This window comes from Alligator mississippiensis, chromosome 1 (assembly GCF_030867095.1).
Source record: "Alligator mississippiensis isolate rAllMis1 chromosome 1, rAllMis1, whole genome shotgun sequence".
In the NCBI taxonomy this organism is placed as follows: Eukaryota; Metazoa; Chordata; order Crocodylia; family Alligatoridae; genus Alligator; species Alligator mississippiensis.
The window spans coordinates 133,633,093-133,654,970 of record NC_081824.1 but is presented as its reverse complement, the minus strand read 5'-3'; the positions used below and the strand labels follow the sequence as shown (position 1 = coordinate 133,654,970).

The following is a 21,878-nucleotide window of genomic DNA, read 5'->3' as shown; positions in this document are numbered from 1 at the left end:
GTAGTGCATCTGCTTGGCCTATAACACCAGCAGCCATTTGAAAGATTATAAAGGTTTGTCAAACATTCTAATTTACAGATGAGGAAGTGGAGGCCTAAATTCTGACCAAGAATCAAAGAGTAAGCTAGTAGCTGAGACCTTAATACAGACCACAATACTTGAGTTTAACTTTTAAGTTCATTGGTCTGAAGTGAATGAGACTACTAGTTTCAAGTTGATTGATCATGTATTTACATGACCTGTGTAATAAACAGAAATCTGGGTTTTCCATTCCCTGTGGAAAAGCGCGGATCTTCCCTTTTAAAAGGGGAAAATGCATATTTTCCCTTTGCAGGCTGGTAGTGCTTCAGTCCACAAGATGCTTGGTGCTCAGGGGAGCAGGAGGAGAGTAACTGGAGGCAGAAGGCTCCACGTGCGACTGCCATGCACACACATGGCTGGCAATTACAGGCAAGCAAGGTGTTGGAAGCAGCCCTGGCAGCTCGATGCAGGTAAGTCTATGGCCATGGGGTGTGTGTGGGGGTGATGTAGGGGGGTGTGTCTGTATGGGGCTTGGGGACAGGGTGTCTGTTTACAGGTGCCAGTCGGCACTGAGGAAATGAGTCCGGGCACCGGGGCTATAGCACAGTCTAAGGCAGTGCTTGGTGCTGCCAGCAAGCTCACCTCAGCATTGTTGCCAGCTCGCACATGACTCCAGCAGGTGAAAGGGGTGGCGGGGGGGGGGGGGGGGAGGGGGTCTTTTGGGGATGGTGGGGAGCTGCGTGGCTAGGCCACCCATGCTCTTAGAAGTCTGCTGGAGTCTTGTGAGTCCATGCAGGGCCAGCTGGGGGCCCCCGTGTGGCAGGGTGGCGCAGGGCAGGGAGCTATGGGTCAGAAGCGAGGGGCAACGGCAAGGCTGGGGGGCTGTGGATTGGAAGTAAGGGGCACCAGCAGGGCTGGAGGGCTGTGGGTTTGAAGGGAGAGGTAATGGCATGAGCAGGGCACCAGCATATCAGGGTTGCTTAGTGTCACAAAGCATCAGGGGCGGGACAGCCACAGCTGGACCTACATCCTAGTGAGTGAAGGCGGCAGGGGGAGCTCTGATTTTCTATGACAAAAAACAAAATCAAGCACTAAAATATATAGGTATTTAGAATTTATTTTATTTTAATGATTGAGGCACTGGTATGTTTCCAAATTGTTTTAAAATTGTAAATATATCAATAAAACATTGTGTATAGTGGTGTTTCACTTTAATCATGGAAAAATGCAGATTTGGGGTTTTTTTAATCAGAGAGTTTGGGATTTTTAAACTGAGAAAACCAGAAGCCCTGGTAACAAAGAACACAACCTAGGGCTCCTCTGCTCTAATGACCAGATTGTGCAACTTCAATTTTCTAACTTCCTTGCATCCTACCTAAATTCATGTTGCATGAAAATTCCACTAAATTCTTCTGCTTGATGTAGCACATCTTGAACCCATATGTAACTTAAAAAATTCAACTGAATTTGAACACACAAGATTAAATCATGGTAGGTGTCAGAGTGATGTTATAGCTATTATGGTCCAGGAATTATGTGAGACACAAGGATTTCTCTGGATAATATCTTTTATTGGACAATGGGATTGAGTTAGACAAACTTTCAAATGCAAAACATTTTTCTTCCATTTTAAAAGCCCATCTAACTCAATCCCAACCATGCAGCTGATCCACTAAGAGACACCACCCAAAGAAATCCTTGCCTCTTAATTCAATCATCACAATAAAATTACTTCTACAGTGAATGTGGACAAGATCAATAGACATGAAAATGGCTTACCTTAATAATTTTAGATCCAATTTTGTAGGATCCAGAGCTTAGTTTCTGAAGAGCACGATATGCATCTTGTCTATGAACCATGCAGACGTATGCACAACCTCTGGGGGGAATCATCTATGAAGAAACAATACGCTCAGTAACCAAATTGTTGGTCTCAGTTTTACAATCTAAACAGATTCTAATTATTTTTAATAACAAGTTTAAGGAAAAAAAAATTAAACCCAATATAATAGGTTCTGTGCTTGGCAGACTAACAACAAAACACTAACGAACAAGTGTTTGTAACAAAGTTCCAAGTTATTTCTAACCAAAAACAGAACTTCAAAGTACTTTTCAGTACTGCAAACAGTTGTAAACATTTTAAAATGAAACAAGAGAAACAGACTATTACATCTGCCAAATCTTGATGACAGGTCTTCATATTTATTCAGCTGTAGAAAGCTGAATATATAAAACTGCTTTAATGCTACTTGAAGTAAAAAAAAAAATATAGTTCAGGAGACCTAACCCTTGGTCTAGTGGTAGGCCTAATTCATTTGGCAGAAAGGTATAAGGAGCAAAAGGGTACCAAACTCCAATTTTTCCTGAAACAGTGCTGATTCTGCAGGACTAAGAACTCAACATCAAACCTAGTTAGCACTAAAGTAATGTGAAATAGAATATCCAAAAGATATACTAAAAATGAAGGCTCCATCAAATGTAATGGAAATGTAATGTACAGTAACAGTGAACTTTTGAGGTTTATTGATCAACAGACTCCACTCTTGGTGCATAATCACCCCATGGCATGATACTGGATCTATGTTAACAGCAACAGAATTCAAGTCACTCTTACATCATAGTCAACATTTTTATACCCAAGTTAGTCACTGATTTTCACTTCAAGCAGTCTGCACACATTGGTCAAATTCTTAAGTGCATTTTACCTCCCTGGTGAAACGGAACTCCATACACTGGATGTTGTGAAAAACTGTCATTTTATTTAAACAGGATCGAACCATTTAGATGCATGTTTTGTCTTTTTTGGCCAACTGGCATGAGTCTAAGGAAGCTAACGCTCTCAAATAGCCAGAGGGAACTCTTAACAGAAAATGCAAAGAAGGTAGAGCTACTCAACAACTACTTTGCCTCAGTCTTCACTTAACAAATTAGGCTGCAACCATACAAGTAAGAAGGATTATTTGGATAAGGAAGGAGACACTGAGGGATGAAATAACAAAAGAAATATTCAGAATGCTTTTGACTAGTCTGAACGAGTTCAGGTCAACAGGGCCTGATGAACTTCATCCTAAAAGTACTGAAGGAACTGGCAGACGAAACCGTGCAGCCCTTGGCAATACTATTTACAAAGTCATGGGAAACAGATAAGGTACCAGAGAACTGGGAAAGGGCCAACACAGTGCCCCTCTTTTTTTTTTTTTTTTTTTTTTTTAAAGAGGCACAAAGGTGGACCCAGGGAACTACAGACAGGTTACGCTGACCTTGATACCTAGGAAGTTTTGGAGCACTTTTGCAAGCATCTGGAAAAGGGAAGACTGATCATTAGCAGCCAGCATGGATTTACTATGAATAAATCATGCCAGACAAACTTTCTCTGACAAGGTAACTAGTCGAGTACAGGGAGGAAACACAGTGAATACAGTGCATCTGAACTTCAGCAAGACTTTTGACGAAGTCCAGCATGAGCTGCTCATAAACAAACAGAAAAAACATGGGCTAGAAAAAACTACTATAAAAGGTGGATAGACAACTGACTCAATAGCTACAAGCAAAAGGTAATTTTAAATGAAGCCATGCTGAAATGAGTCACAGGTACAATCCAGATGTAGGGGAAAAGAGAGTTTAGGAGCAAAGGGTCTACAATACCAGAACTCCAGAAGGAGAAACATGGGTAGAGCAAGAAAGGAGCAAAGCTGGAGGCAAGGGAAGAAGGTCTAAAGCAGAGGCAAGATAGCAGCAAGGCAGGAGGCTCCCAAATAACCAGGCTACAAGTAGTGTTGCCAGGGCAAGGCACAGGGAAAGTGGAAGGGTTTCTATAGCCCTCCCACCAAGGACCTGTGCCTTCCATTGGTCCACCTAGGTCACATGGTCACAGGAGAGCCCTGGTTGGGCTGGGTCCATCACAGTCTGCTGCTTGGTAGCACCACAGTCTAAGCTTCTGCCTTTGAGTCAGGACAACCCAGGTTTGAGCCCCAGGAGTCTCAACAGAATGGCAGGAGGTTTCAAGTGGAGTCCCAGAGAGGTCTGTCTTAGGTCCAGTGTTGTTCAACACATTAATGATTTGGATGCTGGAATAGAGTGGTTCTTGAGTAAATTTGCAGATTACACAAAATGGGGAAGGACTGCAAAACTGGAGTACAGAAGCACAATTCAGATAGATCTTGATGAATGAGAAAGCCAGGTTGGAACTAACAGGATAAAGTTCAATATGGACAAATGCAAGGTGCAATTCCTCAGGAAGAATAATTAAAAACACACATACAAGAAAGGTGACAACTAGCAGGATGGTAGCATTATGGAGAAGAATATGGGAATCTTGATGGATCACAGACTCAATAGTAGCTGCACAAAAGATGAGTGCAGATTTGAGCTGCATCAATAGGAGCATCAGGTGCAAGGCACAGGAGATGACAGTGTCTCTTTGCATGGCACTGGTTTGACCTCCTCCAGAGTATTGCATGTTTTGGGCTTACATTTTAAAAAGGGAACAGAGAAGTTAGAGAGGGTCCAGAAGCAAATGACAAAAAAGATAGAGGACTAGGAAAACAAGCCACAAGAGGAGAGGTTGAAGGGAAGAGGCATGTTCAGCTTGTGGAAAAGGCACTTAGGAGGGGACAGGATAACAGTCTATATGTATCTGAAAGCATGCCCGAAACAAGAAGTAGAACACCCTTTTTTCTCTTGCTACAGAGAACAGGATGTGGACCGATGGCTTGAAGTTGCAGCATAGTAGGTTAAAACCATGCATTAGAAAAAATATCTTCACTGTTAGAAGAGTGAGGCAGTGGAATAGACCACCTAGGGAAGTTGTGGAATTTCCATCACTGGAGGTGTTCAAGAAGGGGTTGGATAAGCACTGGTCAGGAATAATCTAGAAGCAGCTATGCCACTGTTCTACTACGGGTATTCCCCATGCTCCTGGGCTTTGCTGGTTGCCACACCAGACTGGGAAGGATTTTTTTCTCCTATTGCTATATCAAGGTTTTTTCACCTTCCTCAGAAGCAATGGGTGCTGGCTGCCACCTGGGGTGCAGATTTTTGACAGGGGTGTGCTGGTGCTCTTGCTGGGACTAAAACCCATAGCTTCCTGGTCTTGCCCCTCCACCACTCAAGGTCAGACCACAATCACCACATTTGGAGTAAAAAAGAAACTGACCACAGAGTAAAAATTGGTACAGACTGAGGGATTCTGTCTTCCTCTGTAGAAGGGGGCACAGCCCTTTTCCTTGGATCTCCTGAGTGTATTTTAACAACCCATACAGCAGCAAGACACTGGCAGCTCTTGACCCTGTGCTTTTTCTGTGGCAGGCTACGGTGCTATACCTTGTGGCTATGTGTCAAGGTTGACCATAGTTTTAGTAATAGGTTAGACAAGGATTTGCGTGGGGCTGTATATATCGGGATGATCCTGCTTCTGGCAGGGAGCTGGAATAGATGACCCCCAAATGTCCCTACCAGGCCTAATTTTCTATGATTCTCTGAGTGGGGCTTATAAGAGATGGTCTGGAAGTTTAGAATAGTATTTTAGTTTACTAAGACATCTTATATTTAGGTCAGACCCAATTAATGGAGACTTTCAAGGGGTCTGATACAACATAGATCCTTCCAGGAAGAACAGTTCTGTTCCTCCTGTTTTGTTGTTCCTGTAGAAGACTTCCAAATCAGTGGTTGTGAGGACCACAGCCTTTTCCCAGACAAAACAAGAACAGATATTACTGCCAAACAATGTGGCATTTTGAGAAGGATAAATTTTGCAATTTCGTGTTGGCTTTTTCAAGTAGTCATGCTGCAGGATGCAGTGGAGGGAACCTTGCACATGCAGTGCCCACTTGACCATGCAGAATGACTTTTCTTTTGAATTGCCAATATTGCTAAATAAAAACAAACAAGTGTAGATCATGGCTAGGATTTTTAAAAAAGAAAAAAGAATGCCAAGGCAGGCTCCTAAGTCTAAGTGTGTTTTCTTACATATTATATACATGTTATTATTATGGACTACAAATTTGCCAAGTGTACCATATAGAATAAACTGGTCTAAATTAATATATGCAACAGACATTAAACAGTGCTTACTTACATTAATAGACTCTATTTGTCCAAATTCTTCGAACAAATTAGTTAAATCTTGCTGTGTAGCTTTCTTGTCGACTTGACCAACCCAAAGAGTAGTACTGCAGACTATCAAGAGAGACATTACAAAAATTTATGTAGTTCTTTAAAATTACAGCTCTGAAGTGATTTAGAAACAATTAAGCAAAAACTCATAGATCAAAGTGAAAATTGAAAATATTTTACCCAGTCTGTAGAAGTTAAGTGCAGTAAACAAACAAAGAGGCTACATAATTTGTTTACAGTCACATAGTGAATTAATGATGAAGCAAAAACAACACTCAAGAAGCCCCAATTCCCTGGCTTCTGCTCTTACATGGAAATTGAGGAAGAATCATAAAAATGAACTACCCTTGACAAAATATTTTTAATTGTTTTTGTAATAAAAAAATGCTTCAGAAGAAACAAATGAATGAAAATAATGAAAGCATATTTTAATAACCAAATGCATCAACATTTCTGACTGATCTGTATCTCATGAAAAGCTTTGTGCTTACAGTACATTTTATAGAACAGAAAGAAGCATACATGAAAAAGAGCATTATGACTAAATTATGAATGACTCAAAAACAGGTATTTTTACAGAAACTACTCACCTTTAGGGTGACCTGAAGTGCAGGTCAAAGGATCTGGGCTGTGATTTTACTTTATTTTGGGCTTTGCTGACTTAAAGTGGTTTTAATTAAAACAAAAATGTATTTAGTATTGGGCATAGTCTTTTGACACAGCCACTGAACTCAATAGTATTTCTATTTGCACAGGAAATTTTACGTACCACAGGACAATAAATATTAAGTGTGTTTTTTCTTTTAAACACTCATATCGAGTCTCCCTTTCCTCTCCTAACCAGAAGACAACCTTTCCTCTTGATGGTCACCAAGGAAAATCTCAATACACATTAGAAGGGCAAGGTTAACCTGGGCCTGCAGATATTTATCCATAGTCCCTTGTTTCCTCCTGTTTTTGTCCATCCCATCTTCCTAACAAGAACAGAATAGATCCAGGGTCCAACCTCCCACTTATTCCTATCTCAGACAAAATTCCAAACCTTCACTGTTACTTTTATATCAGGAGTGTCAAACATCTGGCCCATGGGTTGGATACAGCCTGCAGAGCTGCTACATCTGGAAATTGGGGCATGGCTTGCCAAGAATTTGGGCCCCTTTGGCTTTGGTCATCAGCAGGAAGCCATTGCAACCCCCAGATCCCTACCCTGGACCCACTGCTACCACAAGACCCCTCCCCTACAAGCAGCAGATCCTCACCCCCAGACCCCTGGCCAACTCCAGACTCACCGTTGCCACATCCCTTGATGACGCCCGACACCTCCCCGAACCACATGCCACAGGCTGGAGCTGATCTGCAGGGAGCCCTGCAGTCTGGATTCAGACCAGGGCCCCAGGGGAGGCTGACACCCCCACTCTGCATAGCTCTAGGTCAGTTGTATTTTCACCTGAAAAAGTTCCAGTTTTCCCAAATCCTTCCAATGACCAGAAGAATACCAATTCTTCAGTCTTTCAAATATTATAAAATGCATCCATACAATTTTTCTACTGAAGTGGGGAATGTGTCACTATCACTGGCTACTTACAGGAGTTGTGTTTCTATAAGGAGAATCATTACTCTCTCAGTAGAAACTAAAACCATTCAGCATCTTCCAGGGGAAACTTGAACCCTCTGGGAGAAAGATCTTCCTGGTGATAACCTGGAAGATCTCCCCATGAAAGAAACTCTTTTATAAGAATGAATGCCTGTACATTTACCACCACTTCCCCCGTCTCATCTGGGAGGGTAAAGGGGCAGTGGGGTAAAGCCTCCTCCACCCCACCCCAATCAGGAATTCACTGCTTAAATCCCCTCCCAGACTTGTCTGGGATGGAACTGGAGCAGCTGCTGTTCTTCACACCTTTCCCAGGCTGGGACCATCCTGGTCTGGGGAAGGCATGGAAAGCAGGGGGACTGTGCCCCCTCTCTGAAAAAGACTAGAAATGCACACCTGGTTTAAGGACACTATTTCACAGAAGGGACAACAGAAATAGAGAGATGAAGGCCAAAATAAGTGTCCACAATTTGCACAGCATCACATAGTAGGTTTCTAGTAGAGCCAGGAATGCATTGAATTCTCCTGGGTCTTGCTTTCATTGCTGCAAGAGGGTGGAATTTGTGACCACTTAGACGTTTAAAACTACAACCAGCCTGATAACACTGGCTGTAAATTCTATAGACATACAAATTCATTGTTACTGGCAATCAAACTGGTGCACATTTTCTTCAGCTAAATGGTATTTTGTGAGAGAAGCTCTCCCCCCTCCCTATATTTCCTTCTTCCTCCATCTCCAGAGTGTTGGTATTCACTGCACCAGGAGTGTCAAACATACAGCCTGCAGGCCAGATCCAACTTGTGGAGCCTCATTATCTCGTCCCTAGTGCTGCTCCAGGGTTTGAATTGACCCAGATCAGCCCCGGAAGAAGGGCCTAGGGTACATACCACATATGGTCCCTGTTTCAGCTGCTCTGGAAACCACACCACACAGTGCCTGCTCCAGCTGGTGCAGGACCAGCACTGTTATGTGGTGCCTATAGGCACTACATGCATCCTGGGTTCCAGACCAGCTGGAACAGACAACACATGCACTGCAGTCCTGGATTAGCTGCTAGGGGTACTATGCATAATGCTGTGCTTGCTCCAGCTGGTTCAGAATCCATGCCACATGCAACACCTGCTTCAGCCACTCTGGGCTCTGCACTGCACACAGCACCTGCCCCAAGCACTCCGGGACACGAACCAAAATCAGTGTGGATCCTGGAGTGGCCAGAGTGAGTGAAGGATTGAGCAGGGTCCAGGGTCCCTGGACCTGTTGGCCCAATCCAACCAGTGGACCGGCCCCAGGTCACTTATCCAGCCCGTGGGGCCACGTGGTTTTGTGAACTCCTGTCCTAAACAATAAAGAAGTCTGGCACGCCCATTTGCTCCAGGCATGAAACCATTGCGAGGATACTTCAAAAAGAGTAAAAGGAAAAGAGGCCTTTAATTCTTCTACCTAGAAAGGGAAGACAGTATAAGAGATAACCAATGAGGAAGAGAATGACAATGCAGGTGATACAAAAAATAAAGTGGTGAGCTGTGGAGGACCTAAAGTGCAAGCACCCCAACAAAAGAAAAAAAAAAATCTTCATTTGTGCATGTATGTAACAGAGAAAGAGTGAGAGGAAAAACCCAAAATTTTCAATAATGAAAACAAGAAGCAGTATTAATAAACCACAGAAGGCTTTTGAAAAGAAGGGCTCAGGAAGGTTTGTAGGCTGGAAGCACAAATGTTCCCGTCTCATCCTAAGATGGTTGAGAAGAAATGATGAATAAGAACCTTCTACTGCCATTTATCTCCTTGGAACAGGACGCAATGCAAAAAGCCTCTGACCAAAGGGTAGGGCAGAAAGAATATCGTCATACAGGAATCCACTCATCATATGACCTCAAATTTGCATGACAATCTCTTGATAGGAAAATCAATCTGACTATAAGCATTTTAGAAGGAATGAAAAATTCAGTGCAGAAGAAAAACTGTTGATGTCTCATAAATGGGACTACAACTAGGCCACCATGTTTTTTTGTAACTCTTAAGATATTAAAATGTAAAATAGCTGTTACATACCACTTAGTGTTCTGGACCTTATAGGAGGCAATCCTTTCTTCTGCCTCTCTTTTTCCCTTTCCCTAGCTCTTCTTTCACTGGAGTATGACCGAGATGACTTCCTTTTCCTCTCTCTTGATCTTGAGCGTGAACGTTTTCTGTGTTTACGTTTTCGAGAACCAGACCGTGACCTTGACCTTCGCTTTCTTGGTGACCTAAGAAAACAATTCATTTCAGTACCCTGAGTGGGAAAAGAGTGTATTCCAGTTTTGTTTGTTTTTACAGTGTGGACTTCCCCTAAAGTTTATCCAACTGTTTGGAAAATTAGTTAGGTTTTATTTTATTAATATTAAAAAAAACAAACAAACTACTTCTGCCATTAGTGTCTGGAGAAGAAATAGAAGGTCTAGTGTAATGGTTCTTAACCAGGATGCGGTGGCACCTGAAGTACCGCAAGATCCTTTTAGGGTTGCCTTTGGGTGCCATGCTATATTCGCACTGTTAGGTGTTCCAACACCAACACGATTCACAAGGTGTAACCAGAGATTTCAAATAGGATTCCATAGGGTCAAACACACTGATGCAGACTTCTGATCTTTCTGAGTTTTTTTGTAAGAGTTGCTCTATTATTTATTATTGCTTATGAACATAAGAGTTGCTCCATTACTTTTCTAAGGTCAAAAAGCAAAAGCTAAGAGCTGGCATTTTCCAGGGGATACCTCAAATCTAACAAGGTTGAAAAACACTAGACTAGTGTGAGGCTAAAATAAAGAAACTGCAAAATTTAACTGCAGAAAAATAAGCATTATGCTAAAAATGTTGTCTAAGCCCCTCCCCCCCTTTTCATTTTTTAACTAGTTTCTTTTATTATTTTTGTTACCTGAAAATTAAATTAATCCAAATGAATGCAAAATAAGCTGTCCGGTTAAGATTTTTTTTTGACTGTTTAAATGTATATAGTGGCTGCTTACACGCATACAAACAAAAAAAATGGCTTTATTTTAAACTCAGTGCACTGCCACACTGAGCCCGGAACATGCCCAGAAGAGGCACTGCATTAATCTGACCTGGTTTGTCCAACATTTGTATAGATTGGGCACTTCAGCAGGAGTTTTTTGGCAGTTTTATCTAATAGCCAATTGAATCAGCTTTAGATAACAGCACCAAAAAGCCCTGCTGAAGCATGCGATCTATATAGATGCTGGAGAGCTGGGCTGAACTAAGGTACTGCTTCTTCTGGTAAAGCACATTTTCCCCCCAAACCTCTAAGCAGCCTATTTATTCATTTCCAAAATAAATCAGGCCTTTATTCAAAGTTAGAGAATTTAAAACAATACAACTACAAGCATACCAACATGAGCAATGCTTTTAAAATAGAATAAAGCTGTTTGTACTTGAGCTATAAAACTCATTATGAAACCTTGAACGAGATCTTGAGTGTGTTCTTGATCTTGAACGAACAGCCGATTTCTTTTCTTCCTGTTCAAAGATCTCCTCTTCTACTACATCTTGTCCTTCATCTATATCCATATCCTGAGTTTGGAAGTAAAGAGAAATGTTAACAAAAATACACAAAATATACACTGATGTTAAGATGTGTACATTTTTATCCATGTAGAAAATTGTAGTATGAGTCATGTTTCTCTTTTTATACTTCTGTAATTTAATTATAAATGACAGGATTTACCTGTTGCTGAATATCTATCGAGTCATCCAGGTTTGCTTCTACTTCTAAAAACTGCTGTTGGCTACTTCCTTGTGATGGTGATGCGGAATGCTCTGAACCAAAATTTCCTTCCTGATTTTCCTCTGGGCTTGCCTGCACGACAAATAATATATTGCATAACAAATGTATCAAGTTAAACTAAATGTTTTGGCAAACAGGAGCTTCATAAAAAGGTATATAAGCAGGACTACTAGAAAATTTTTGAATTACAGTTTATTATAAATGTCTACTGTTCTTCATCTTACAGTTTACGTGCAAATATAGTTAAACCTGCAAGACTAATCAGCTAAGTAAAATCAGAGCAACTTGATTTTCCTCCATTCCACACTGCATACATCATGGACTTTCCTTACAAAAAACAAACAGATAACTTAACCAACAGATTTTTCATTCCAAATGATCTAATACCAATATCCAGTCAGGGGGTTTGCCTATTCTAGATAATTAAAAGTATGCCAAAAAAAATTTAAATACTTACCCCCTGAGAGAATATACTAGTCTTGAAAACTATATGAATAAACATACATATAAATATTCAAATCATTTTAAAAAATCCTACCTAAGTGAATATCAATTTATTAACACTGCAATAAATTTAATCAAGAGCCTCACAATAATTTAAAGTTAGGCCAGTGTGATATTTAACAAAACAGTTAAAGGTGAGACATAGCATGGCACTGGACTATATTTTATGCCAGAATATTCACTGCAAGAAATGCAGTAGTGTACTTGGAACTCAAAAATACCACAAAACTTATTTCATAAAATAAAGTTTAAAGAGCTAATTTACTAGAAAAGAAGTATTTATAAAACTACTGATGTTGTGGACCAACATAACTTTAAACTGTTTTAAAACAGTAAAGGACAATCTGCTGAACATCAATATGCATCAGCTGTTCCAAACTAATTATAATGTCTCCGTCTTTATATACCAATAAGTGAGTTAATGCACTGTAATTTGAAACCTGAATGAAACAAATTTAGAGTGGTTTAGTGCTACTTATACTCATATAGGAACAGACAGATGGAGTTGCATCAGAATAAATTATACAGGTATAATTTGCATCAGAATAAATTATACAGGTATAATTTAATACTAATGAAACTATTACATTTGTCCACAAACTTACTCAATTTTAGCTTTGGAGCATATGTTTATTAAAATGTATTCCTCCAATAAACAATATGTATGCATTTTTAGAATGTTAGTTGATATATGTGATACTACAGCTCCCCTTGTTTAGTTAGTACAAACTTAAGTTTTTCCCTAAGATTTTCTACTGGAAAAAAATCAGAGATTTTTAAACGCAATTCTGAAAGATGCTACTTCAAAAATAAATAAATGCCTTCATAGTGTAATTCTTCTAAAAGACACAAAATAAAATCTCACTTCTTTTTGAGAGACTGGGAAGAAACTCTGTTATTATTAATAATAATTTGCTGCCTCTGTAAGGAAATAACAAAGAAGTCTTTCTAGTACCCAAAATGAGAGAGAGAGAGAGAGAGAGAGAGAGAGAGAGAGAGAGAGAGAGAGAGAGAGAGAGAGTGTGTGTGTGTGTGTGTGTGTGTAAATAAAATTTAAAACAATTTAAAAGTGGCAAAAGGGACAATTCCAAGCAAAACATAAGCTTAGCATTCACATAATCAAAGTTTTAATTTCACTTGTGTAGCCATTACAAAAATATATAACTGTTATTAGAACTATTACTAGTTATTAGAAAAGGAATCAAAATCAACAGGTGAGATCAACGTGGGGGGCCTTGGGTAACATGTATTTTGTCCAATGAAATGGATCAGTTGTGCTGGGATGCTGTGCTGGCCCAGATGATCTGCTTCATTTAGAGACATCTATTTCTAGCCTGTCTTTGAACATCTCCAAAGTGAAACCATGGACAATACAGAATCTAGTATTTGTTCCACCATTCTTTTTTAAAATATACAGATATTTAAAGGATGTCAGCAACTTCTCATTACACTTCCACTATGCTTAAAATTTAGTTCCTTATACTACCTAGTACCCACTATTCTGTGGTAGAATTTTGAACAGTATATAGAGTTATTGGTACAACTTTCCTGTTGTACTAGCTTACAAAGGAATGCAAACATGTATAGAATAATAAAATTCTCCTTTTTTCCTGCTTAGTATATATGCCTTCCAATGCTGCCATTACTTCCCTGAACCTAACAATGTGTGGTTTTTAAAATTGTTTTCTTTAAAACTATTTATCTTCTAATAATCTCTATTCTTCCTTTTACCAATTCCTACCTTATTTCTCGCTCCTACTGTCTGTCTAACTTGTCCTCCCACTTCCCCTGCCCTTTGCCTTTTTTCTTTTCCAGTCTTGCCTCCTTTTCTGTTCTTTTCCTTAGTCTGTCTCACCAGGGCTTGAACACAGGATAAAAAAAAAAAATCTTTACAATGTACTATGGGGACTGGAAGTCACTCTACTTCCATTTTGGAATCTTAAAAGGCATTTCCTAATAATGTACATCAATAGCTCCCTATAATTTTACAATCTGAAGAAGACTGTGTCCATCTAGCAATGTTTCAGCATTTAAGGTCAGACTAGAAATATTTGGTCTGGCTGTCTCTCATAAATAGCCATTAAGTTTAATAACTAATAACATAATTTTTGTTCCCACTTTTTGCATTCGAGGTCACAAATTCAAATACCCATAAAGCTACGGGAAGTGGAATAAATATGGCCATACCACTGAAAATACCACAGAAAAATCTTTCAAGGATGATCAAGTTGTTTCTTCTTAATCCTGCCTCAACGCAAGGGTGTCGACCAGGGGTTGGCAACCCCAGGCATGTGCGCTAGACCATGAAACATAAGGCCATTTTGCTCGGCGCACAATGCCCAGCTTGGGCTCTGGGTAGCTGCTGCCAGACACAGAGCCCAGGTTGCTTGCGGCAGGGAGGCTTCTAGTCCTGCTGCAAGCAGCCCTGGCTCCGTGGCTGGCAGCAGCTGCCCAAAGCCTGGGCTCCATGTGGCAGGCAGCTAGGAGGCTGCAACTGGTGCACCAGGTCCAGAGCCTTGGCCCAGCTCTGTGGCTGGCAGCAGCTGCATGTGCCTTGCGGCACATGGTGGGGAAAGGGTCAGGGTTGCACTGCTTTAGGCCCCTTCCCTGCCATGCACTCCAAGGTATGCATGCAGACACCAGCACCACAGAGTTTGGGCTGCTTGCAGCAGGTGGTTGGCAAGCTGCAAACAGCTGCACGGGGGTCCGGAGTCCTGGCCTGGGGGTGGCTGCATGCACACCTTTGGGCACACGGTGGGAGAGAAGCCGGGGGTAGCATCTTTTGCTCTATTCTTTCTTGCTATTGTAGTGGCAGTGTACACTTAGATGTCTCCTTCTTAATCAGGACAGACTGTCCACTTCAGTGTTTTCTGTTATTGCTCTGAACTGGGATGAAATCTGACACAGGTGTTAAATAAAATGCATTAACAATCCTGCTTTTTTTTTTTTGTTATATGTACCATGGCAGCTTGCAGGCTTTCTAAAAGAGCAGGAATTTTTTTTTATTATATTTCTATTAATAGGTTCATTAATGGGGTATTATCTCTGCATTTCAGTTTAAGAGCCATCTTTCTGAACTTAATAAACAACAAACCAGTGTTAAGGTATCTGTTTTCTAACTCATTTTTCTTCTATTTTACGCATTGTTTTATATATTAATTCCAATGTTCCAATGATATTGTTCCAATCATCATTTGTTAACAGTTTTGTTATTATAAAAGAAAGCTTTAGGAAGAAGCCATATTTTCTTGTTCTGAAACACGGTATGCATTTTTACTACCGTACAATATTAGAATTAGTTTTATAGCCACAAGAGGGAGTAGTTACCTTCTGAGGCTGTTGTTGCTCCAGGAGTTGCTGCCGGAGATGTTCTAAATTTTGTTGTTGGAGCTGTTCAGCTAGCTGATGAAAAAGTGAGTTGTTCACAGATTCAGATACTAGAGGCCTAAAATAAAATAATTTTTTAAAAAGTTAACTTTTTTCTGCTCTCTCAGTAATAGCCAATTAAACAAATGTTCATATTCTAAAAATGTCATACTCTTATCTATAATTTCATACATGAGGACATTAGCAATACAACTCCCCTACTTTTGATCTTCATCTCATCATACCAACATGTAAGGCTGCCAAATGATTAAAAAAATTAGTCGCAATTAATCACGATTTTAAGTGCACAGCTAAAAACTCAAAATGATAAGAAGAAAAACTCAGAGATACGCAAAATTATGCAGGTATTTTGTAGGGTTGGGGGTAGGGATGGGATGGGTAGGTGGTATGGAGCCCAGGGAAGGGGCTTCCTGCATACCCTGGCAGGATGTGGGGTACTGTGTCAGGAGTAAGACACAGCAGGGCTGCAAAAAGGGGGGGGGGATGGACGACAGCGGCAGCTGTGGCTTGTGAGTGAGGGGTAGATAAACGTGCGCACGCGCGCGCACATACACACACACAGTCCAGCAGGCAAGCGTATGGGGAAGGGAAGGGGGAGGTGGGGCAGATTTAGGCCCCTGCAGTGAGGGAGGGAGTGGGGCAGAGGCAGGAGTGAATGGGGTTCCAGGGCCAGAGCTGCGGGTGGCTAGTCCAGTCCAGGAGAGCGGGGCGTTGCTCTCGCCACAGTGCACACCCCTGAGAAGGCATGGGGAGCACATGCCCCCTGGATCTGTGCAGAGCGTGGAGGAGAGCTGCCTCTGTGCGATGGACTCTGCGCCCTGTTGCTGCTGCCTTGGGAGCAGTGCGGCACCATACTGTGTCTCCTGCTGCCACGTGGGCAAGGGATGCAGCACAGCCAGGATGCAGCTCCTGGGGCAAAGCCAGCAGGGCGCAGTGCACCAGTCCACAGTGGCAACCTGCCTCTGCCCCACACAAAAATGAGGGGGCACATGCCCCCCATACCTCCCCTGGGGTGCACATAGCAGTGGGAGATCCTCCCCCACCCACACACCTGGACAAGTTGCCTGCAGCTCCATCTCATGACCTGGCCTGAGCCTTGAGGCCCATTCACCCCAGCCCCATGCCCTCCTTCCCTGTGGGGGCCTCAATCTGTCCCCCACCCATACCCATTCCCCTTCACAGACTTGCCTGCTAGACGCTGCTCCATAGGCTGCTGGGCTGCATTCCTGGCTGCCTGCAGGAAGTGGCTACGTGTCTTTGCCTGTGCATGCCCCTCTCCCCCTGTGCTGCAGCCACCTGGGGCCCATGCCTGGGCTGCCCCGTGGTTCTCTGTGCTGCCGCCACTGCCTCACAGGGTGGCCTGGAGGCAGCGGCAGAGTAGAGTCCCAGCGCAGACTCCAAAATCACATGCACGATTAAGGTGTTAAAAAAAATTAATGTGAAAAATGATTGTGTTAATCGCATGCATTAAGCGTGATTAATTGACAGCCCTAATAATAAAGTTACTTAAAGCTGCATGAACAACATTTTCAAAAGAACTTCTCTCTATCCTTTTGAAATGGCAGTCATCGAGTTAAAAGGATCCAATATATGGTAGATATGTTGCTTTAGATGTTTAACATATATATGTCCCATTAAATTCATGCAACTTGTCCTCTGTTCCTATTGCTTTAGTATAACAGGTATATAAACTGAAGAACAATATAGTTGGCCTGCTTTTCAAACTGTATGTTCAAGTAAAAAAACCCCAAACAAATATTAGAATTTTTTCTTAAGGATTATAACCTGATCTTACATTTGGGAAGTAGGTGTTTCTTTTTTAGGTTCTTCACTGTGTTCAGACTCTTCCCCAAAATCAAACCTGTCCATCAGCTTCTAGGAAAAAACAGACTCAGCATTATCAAGCATACTTTGTATAATGCGATTTAAATAAAAATTTTGTAAAGAAAAACCACAGCTCCATTACTCTTGAGCTTTAGCCACTAACTCAAGTAGAAGCACACGTTGCCATAGGGCATTTATACACATACTTTTCTGTTCTGCAATGTGCTGGAGACCCACCACTTCGGAGCAGACTCGATTAATTGCACGGGAGCTGACGCAAACTGCGCTGCATGCAGTTGTAAAAGCAGCAAAATGTGCATCAGCATGCAGAAAATGGTGGTAGTGCACTTTTGAACTAAAACACATAGGTGTTTTAAAAGGTGTTTCATTGTTGCCATTTTCTCAGCACTGATGCGTATTTTGCCACTTATACAACTGCAAGGGACACAGTGCCAGGTGCTTTTCAAAGCACCTGCACTGCCATGCTTGTATGTGTAAAAATGCCCATACTGTCTGAATGACTACACTACTGTGCTTGGGTTTTAAAAAAAAAAAAAGTATACATAGTTAAAGAAAAGCATACATAAAAGTCAGTTGGCACAAAGAGTCTAATTATTCTCCTTTGACAACTGACCAACTGCTCTGACCACTGCCAAATATAGCATCAGGGGAGGAAAGTTATTACTGAAGATATGAAAAGAGTAACTAGCTCATTAGCAACACATTCCTTCAACATGGATTAAGTGTTAAGGAAAAAACACAAAAAGAAAATATCTGGAAAGAAAAGGTATTTGCCACAGAAACTGGTTCCTCAGGAGTGCTGAGATTCCACACGCTGTTTATTAGACACCTACTGCAGTGCCTCTATGCTTTGGGTACTTTCTGAAAAGCAGTGCCTCTGATGGGGCCACAAAAAAGTGTCCTCTCAACACTGAACACTGACAAATGAAACTATCATAAATCACCAGTTTACTCTGCTAAACACCAGTCTCATGAAAGAACTTGGAGGAAAAGGAAAAGGTAAGCAGCCTGAATACGTAGAAAAGTGGATTCTTAAACAACAAGTTACTGGGTAAATAGCTCTTCTCTCTTCTTCAATTGTCCAACGCTCAGTGAAAACAAGCGAGGAAGTTATACTGGCTGACCAACAGTTCTTAATCAAGGATTTTGCTAAATTCTTTCGAAGCAAGCATCAGCTCCACATAGGAAATAAAAAGGTAGTGCCATGCAAATGTGTGACCAGCATCCCAGGGAAGAAGCCTTAAGATTTCTATGAGGAAAACATTCCAGAGGCAAAACCACCAGCAAGGCCTTAAGCACAATGCAAGACAGAGTTGCTCTATAAACAAACTCAGAGATGCAAAAGAGCCTATGAAAGATCCTTCCACAGCACCTGACAAAGTAAGCTGTTCTTGACAAAAGCCTATGCATCTCTATATTAGTTAATCTATAATAGCGGTACCCAACCTTTTTCCCCCTTGGACTGGATGAACAGAGCTCAGTCCATCCATGGGCTGGATCTGGTATGCAGGGCAGTGAGGCAGGGCCTGATCTGGCCATGTGAGGGGGTGGAAGAACAGCTCAGCCCCAACTGGGCCCTGTGGAGGAATGGGACATGACCTGGCCTTGATCTGGCCATGTAGGGCATGGGAATTTAGCAGTGTGGGAGGGGTGACAGTATTACTTGCCACTGCTCCTTCACCACCAAATTTCCTGACCCATGGGGAGTCCTGCAGGCTAGATTCCAGGGCTGGGTGGGCTGGAGGGTTGAGCACCCCTGGTCTATAAAATGCAACTACCTGGCATTCTGCTTGACTTGAAACTAACACAGCTAACTACCTCCCCTGTAGCAAAATCCTAGTTACTGTAGAATGAATTCTGAGAGTCTAAGTTACTGTCACCACAAGGTAGATGGTTTAATGTGCCTCAATACACAACTTAATTTACTAGCAAATTAAGAGAAACAGTGCTCTATTTCAAATGTTCTCCAAGATCTACAGGACTTATTCACTTCCAGACCAACTTAAAAACCTATTCCCATTTGCAAACAGCTCTCTCTCTGACTTAGAATGCATGTTTTAGCAAACCACCATCATTTTAGAGTGTTCAGGGCTCTCAACTGCCACTTCTCCTTAATGTCAGGTTCTGATGAATTTATAAGTCTTCCTCAGTGGAGCATACCCTCAAGCATGTAAGAATATGCTCTAGGGCTGTGATTCACCATGGGTGCTGCAGCACCTGGAGTGGCTTGAGATTCATACAAGGATGCAGCAAGGTGCTATGCAATGTCAGTAAGTGTACAAATGATTCACAAGATAAACCCAGAGATTTCAAATAGGAATCTTTAGGGTTAATAATATTCTGACCTGTTGTGGTCTGCTGTCCGAGTTCTTCGCAATAAAAGAATTGCCATACAGTTTTCACTCTATTTTTGACTACAGAAAAATAAAGACTTGGCATTTTCCAGGTGTGCCTCAAGTCTAAAAAGGTTGACAACTGCTGTAGGGTCAGAACTATAGATCCCCTGCCAGTAACAGATGGAGGAGAACCACTACATGTCTCAAAGACTAGCATCAACAGCAGAACTAGATGATTCCCTAACACTCAGAAGCAGGTTATTCAGTTCCACTCTCTGACAGCGATGCTTCTTCCTCTCTAGGACAATACCAAAAGCTCCTGGCAGCTAAGACAACTTAGTATTTCTCTTTTTGCTTTCCTTATATGCCTGAAAACAGCAATGAACATCTTTTAAAAAAAGGACGTGAGGCCGAGGTTTGCCAGAGAGGTCCCTATAGCAACAGCCACAGGTGCTGACATTGATTTTGAATCAGTGAAAATCCTGGTATTGAATAGGAACCTGCCTGGGTTTGTTCCAATTGTGAGCATTAGTTAACACTGAATAGTAGTTTGGATTACACTGTCTAAAATGATGCTCAAATAATAAGGAACCCAGCAATGAACGTAACTACCATATTTACTCAAATCCAAGATGAGGCTTTTCCCCTCATTCAGCATGAGGAAACAAACCCCTCGTCTTAGATTCAAGCACAAGGCAGGGCAGCAGGCAGCTGCTGCAGTCCCACCCTAGGATCCAGGTTGGAGTCAGAGCAGCAGCTGTTGCTTCTCCCTCACCAGCTGCCCCCCTCCCCAATCCCTTGCCAACTGGCCCCCACACTGCCACTGCCTACCTGTCACTGCTGCCTCCACTACTCCCCTGTTGCCACTTACCCTCAGTCGTGACAGCTGGCCGGGCTCAGAGCCATGATGGAGGTTAAGCAGCAGGAGGGGGAAGAAGGGGAGAGTAGAAAGGCAAAGGGCAGGATGGGGCCCCTTCCACAAGACTGTATGGGGGCAGGTGCTGGGAAGGCATGGGGAGCAGGCACCAATGGGAGAGGGCAGAAGGCAGCTAACCGACTCCCCCACCACCTGCCCCCCTACAACAGTATGGGGGGACAACCTTCCAATAATCAGATTTTATACATGGAAAACTGTAACAAATTTCTGAATTTCTCATGTATAAAATCTAATTATTAGGGGGTCATCTTAATTTCAAAGCTGTCTTGGATTTGGGGTAAATACAGTAGATCAAACAGCCTCTTTCCCTTTTACTTAAAGCTGCCTATTTACCAAGCTTTGTTCAGTACCTCAGAAGTTCCTCAGAGGCCTAAGTTTTAACGGTAATCTAGTGTCAACTTCAAATTTTCTCCCTGTTTGCTCCTTCCTCTAGATATTTTATTAACCTCTTCTGAGTGCTTTTTCTTTGATATTTGCTAATTTATTATAGCAAATTTAGACTTCACCTCACTGTCTACTTTCCATTTCAATTTCTTGTAAAGGGCTACATCTAACCAGTAAATGTATGAAAGCCCAAATAGATTATATCAATTGATTCCCTTTTTCATTTACTATCTTTTGAATTCTAGTAAACCAGAGGCACAGTATTCCTTCACAACATTTGTTCCTGTCTTATATTCCAACAGTGTGGGGGATGAGGGGGTGCCCGAAGGTAAATTTGTTTTTAAATCACCATAATTACTATTAGCACCTTTCCTTAAAGATGAATGTGAAGTGTGCTTACCTTCTGATCTGCTTTCGTTTTTAGCAAAATATGCAAAGGACCACATATTTTGTTAACAGCTCTTGGCTGAATACCATCTGGTGCTAGAGATATGCTGCTATTTAAATACAGCGCTTTGTAAGACTTTAAAAGCAGCTGCTTTGCTGACACCTAAATCATTAATAGTACCTTAGCAAAGACTGAAATTGCTTGTTGTTTAAAAGACCATGTACTATCCCAGGTGCTTCAAAATGCAGATACTAAGACTGTCTTAAAATTTGCTGAGCTGCATTGGGTGTGCAGAGAAAAAAAGTTAATTAGGAGTTATTTGAATAAGGGGTTCCTGTAAGAGAGGACTGTAAACAATAACATGTTTACAAGATTACCTGAAATGTATAATGTTTTGGGGAAGACAAATTATTCCCAAATTGATCTCAATACTCAAGACTTACGTTATGTAGTGTCTGGGACTCACAGCCCTTCTTGAGAAGGAATTGTTTAGAATTTCAATTCAGGTAAAGCCTAACTGACAAACTAAAGAATGTGACATGAACATGTGCTGTAAGGCTAGCTTCATTCTTACAAGACAGAAAGACAG

The 21,878-nt window shown here is 41.6% G+C and overlaps 1 protein-coding gene across 10 annotated transcripts in view; it reads right to left on the bottom strand.

Moving 5' to 3' along the window:
* Positions 1-21,878, bottom strand: part of SCAF8 (SR-related CTD associated factor 8) — a 180,551-nt gene that overhangs the window by 80,590 nt on the left and 78,083 nt on the right. For 9 of the 10 annotated variants that reach the window (XM_059714259.1, XM_059714278.1, XM_059714257.1 and 6 more), the window contains 7 exons: positions 17,195-17,274; positions 15,340-15,457; positions 11,449-11,580; positions 11,182-11,294; positions 9,783-9,976; positions 6,098-6,198; positions 1,801-1,914 (listed from right to left, as the gene is read on the bottom strand). In XM_059714259.1, the coding sequence (XP_059570242.1) occupies positions 1,801-1,914; positions 6,098-6,198; positions 9,783-9,976; positions 11,182-11,294; positions 11,449-11,580; positions 15,340-15,457; positions 17,195-17,274 (852 nt within the window). The remainder of the gene's footprint in view (positions 1-1,800; positions 1,915-6,097; positions 6,199-9,782; positions 9,977-11,181; positions 11,295-11,448; positions 11,581-15,339; positions 15,458-17,194; positions 17,275-21,878) is intronic. The other variant, XM_059714288.1, reaches the window with a different exon arrangement.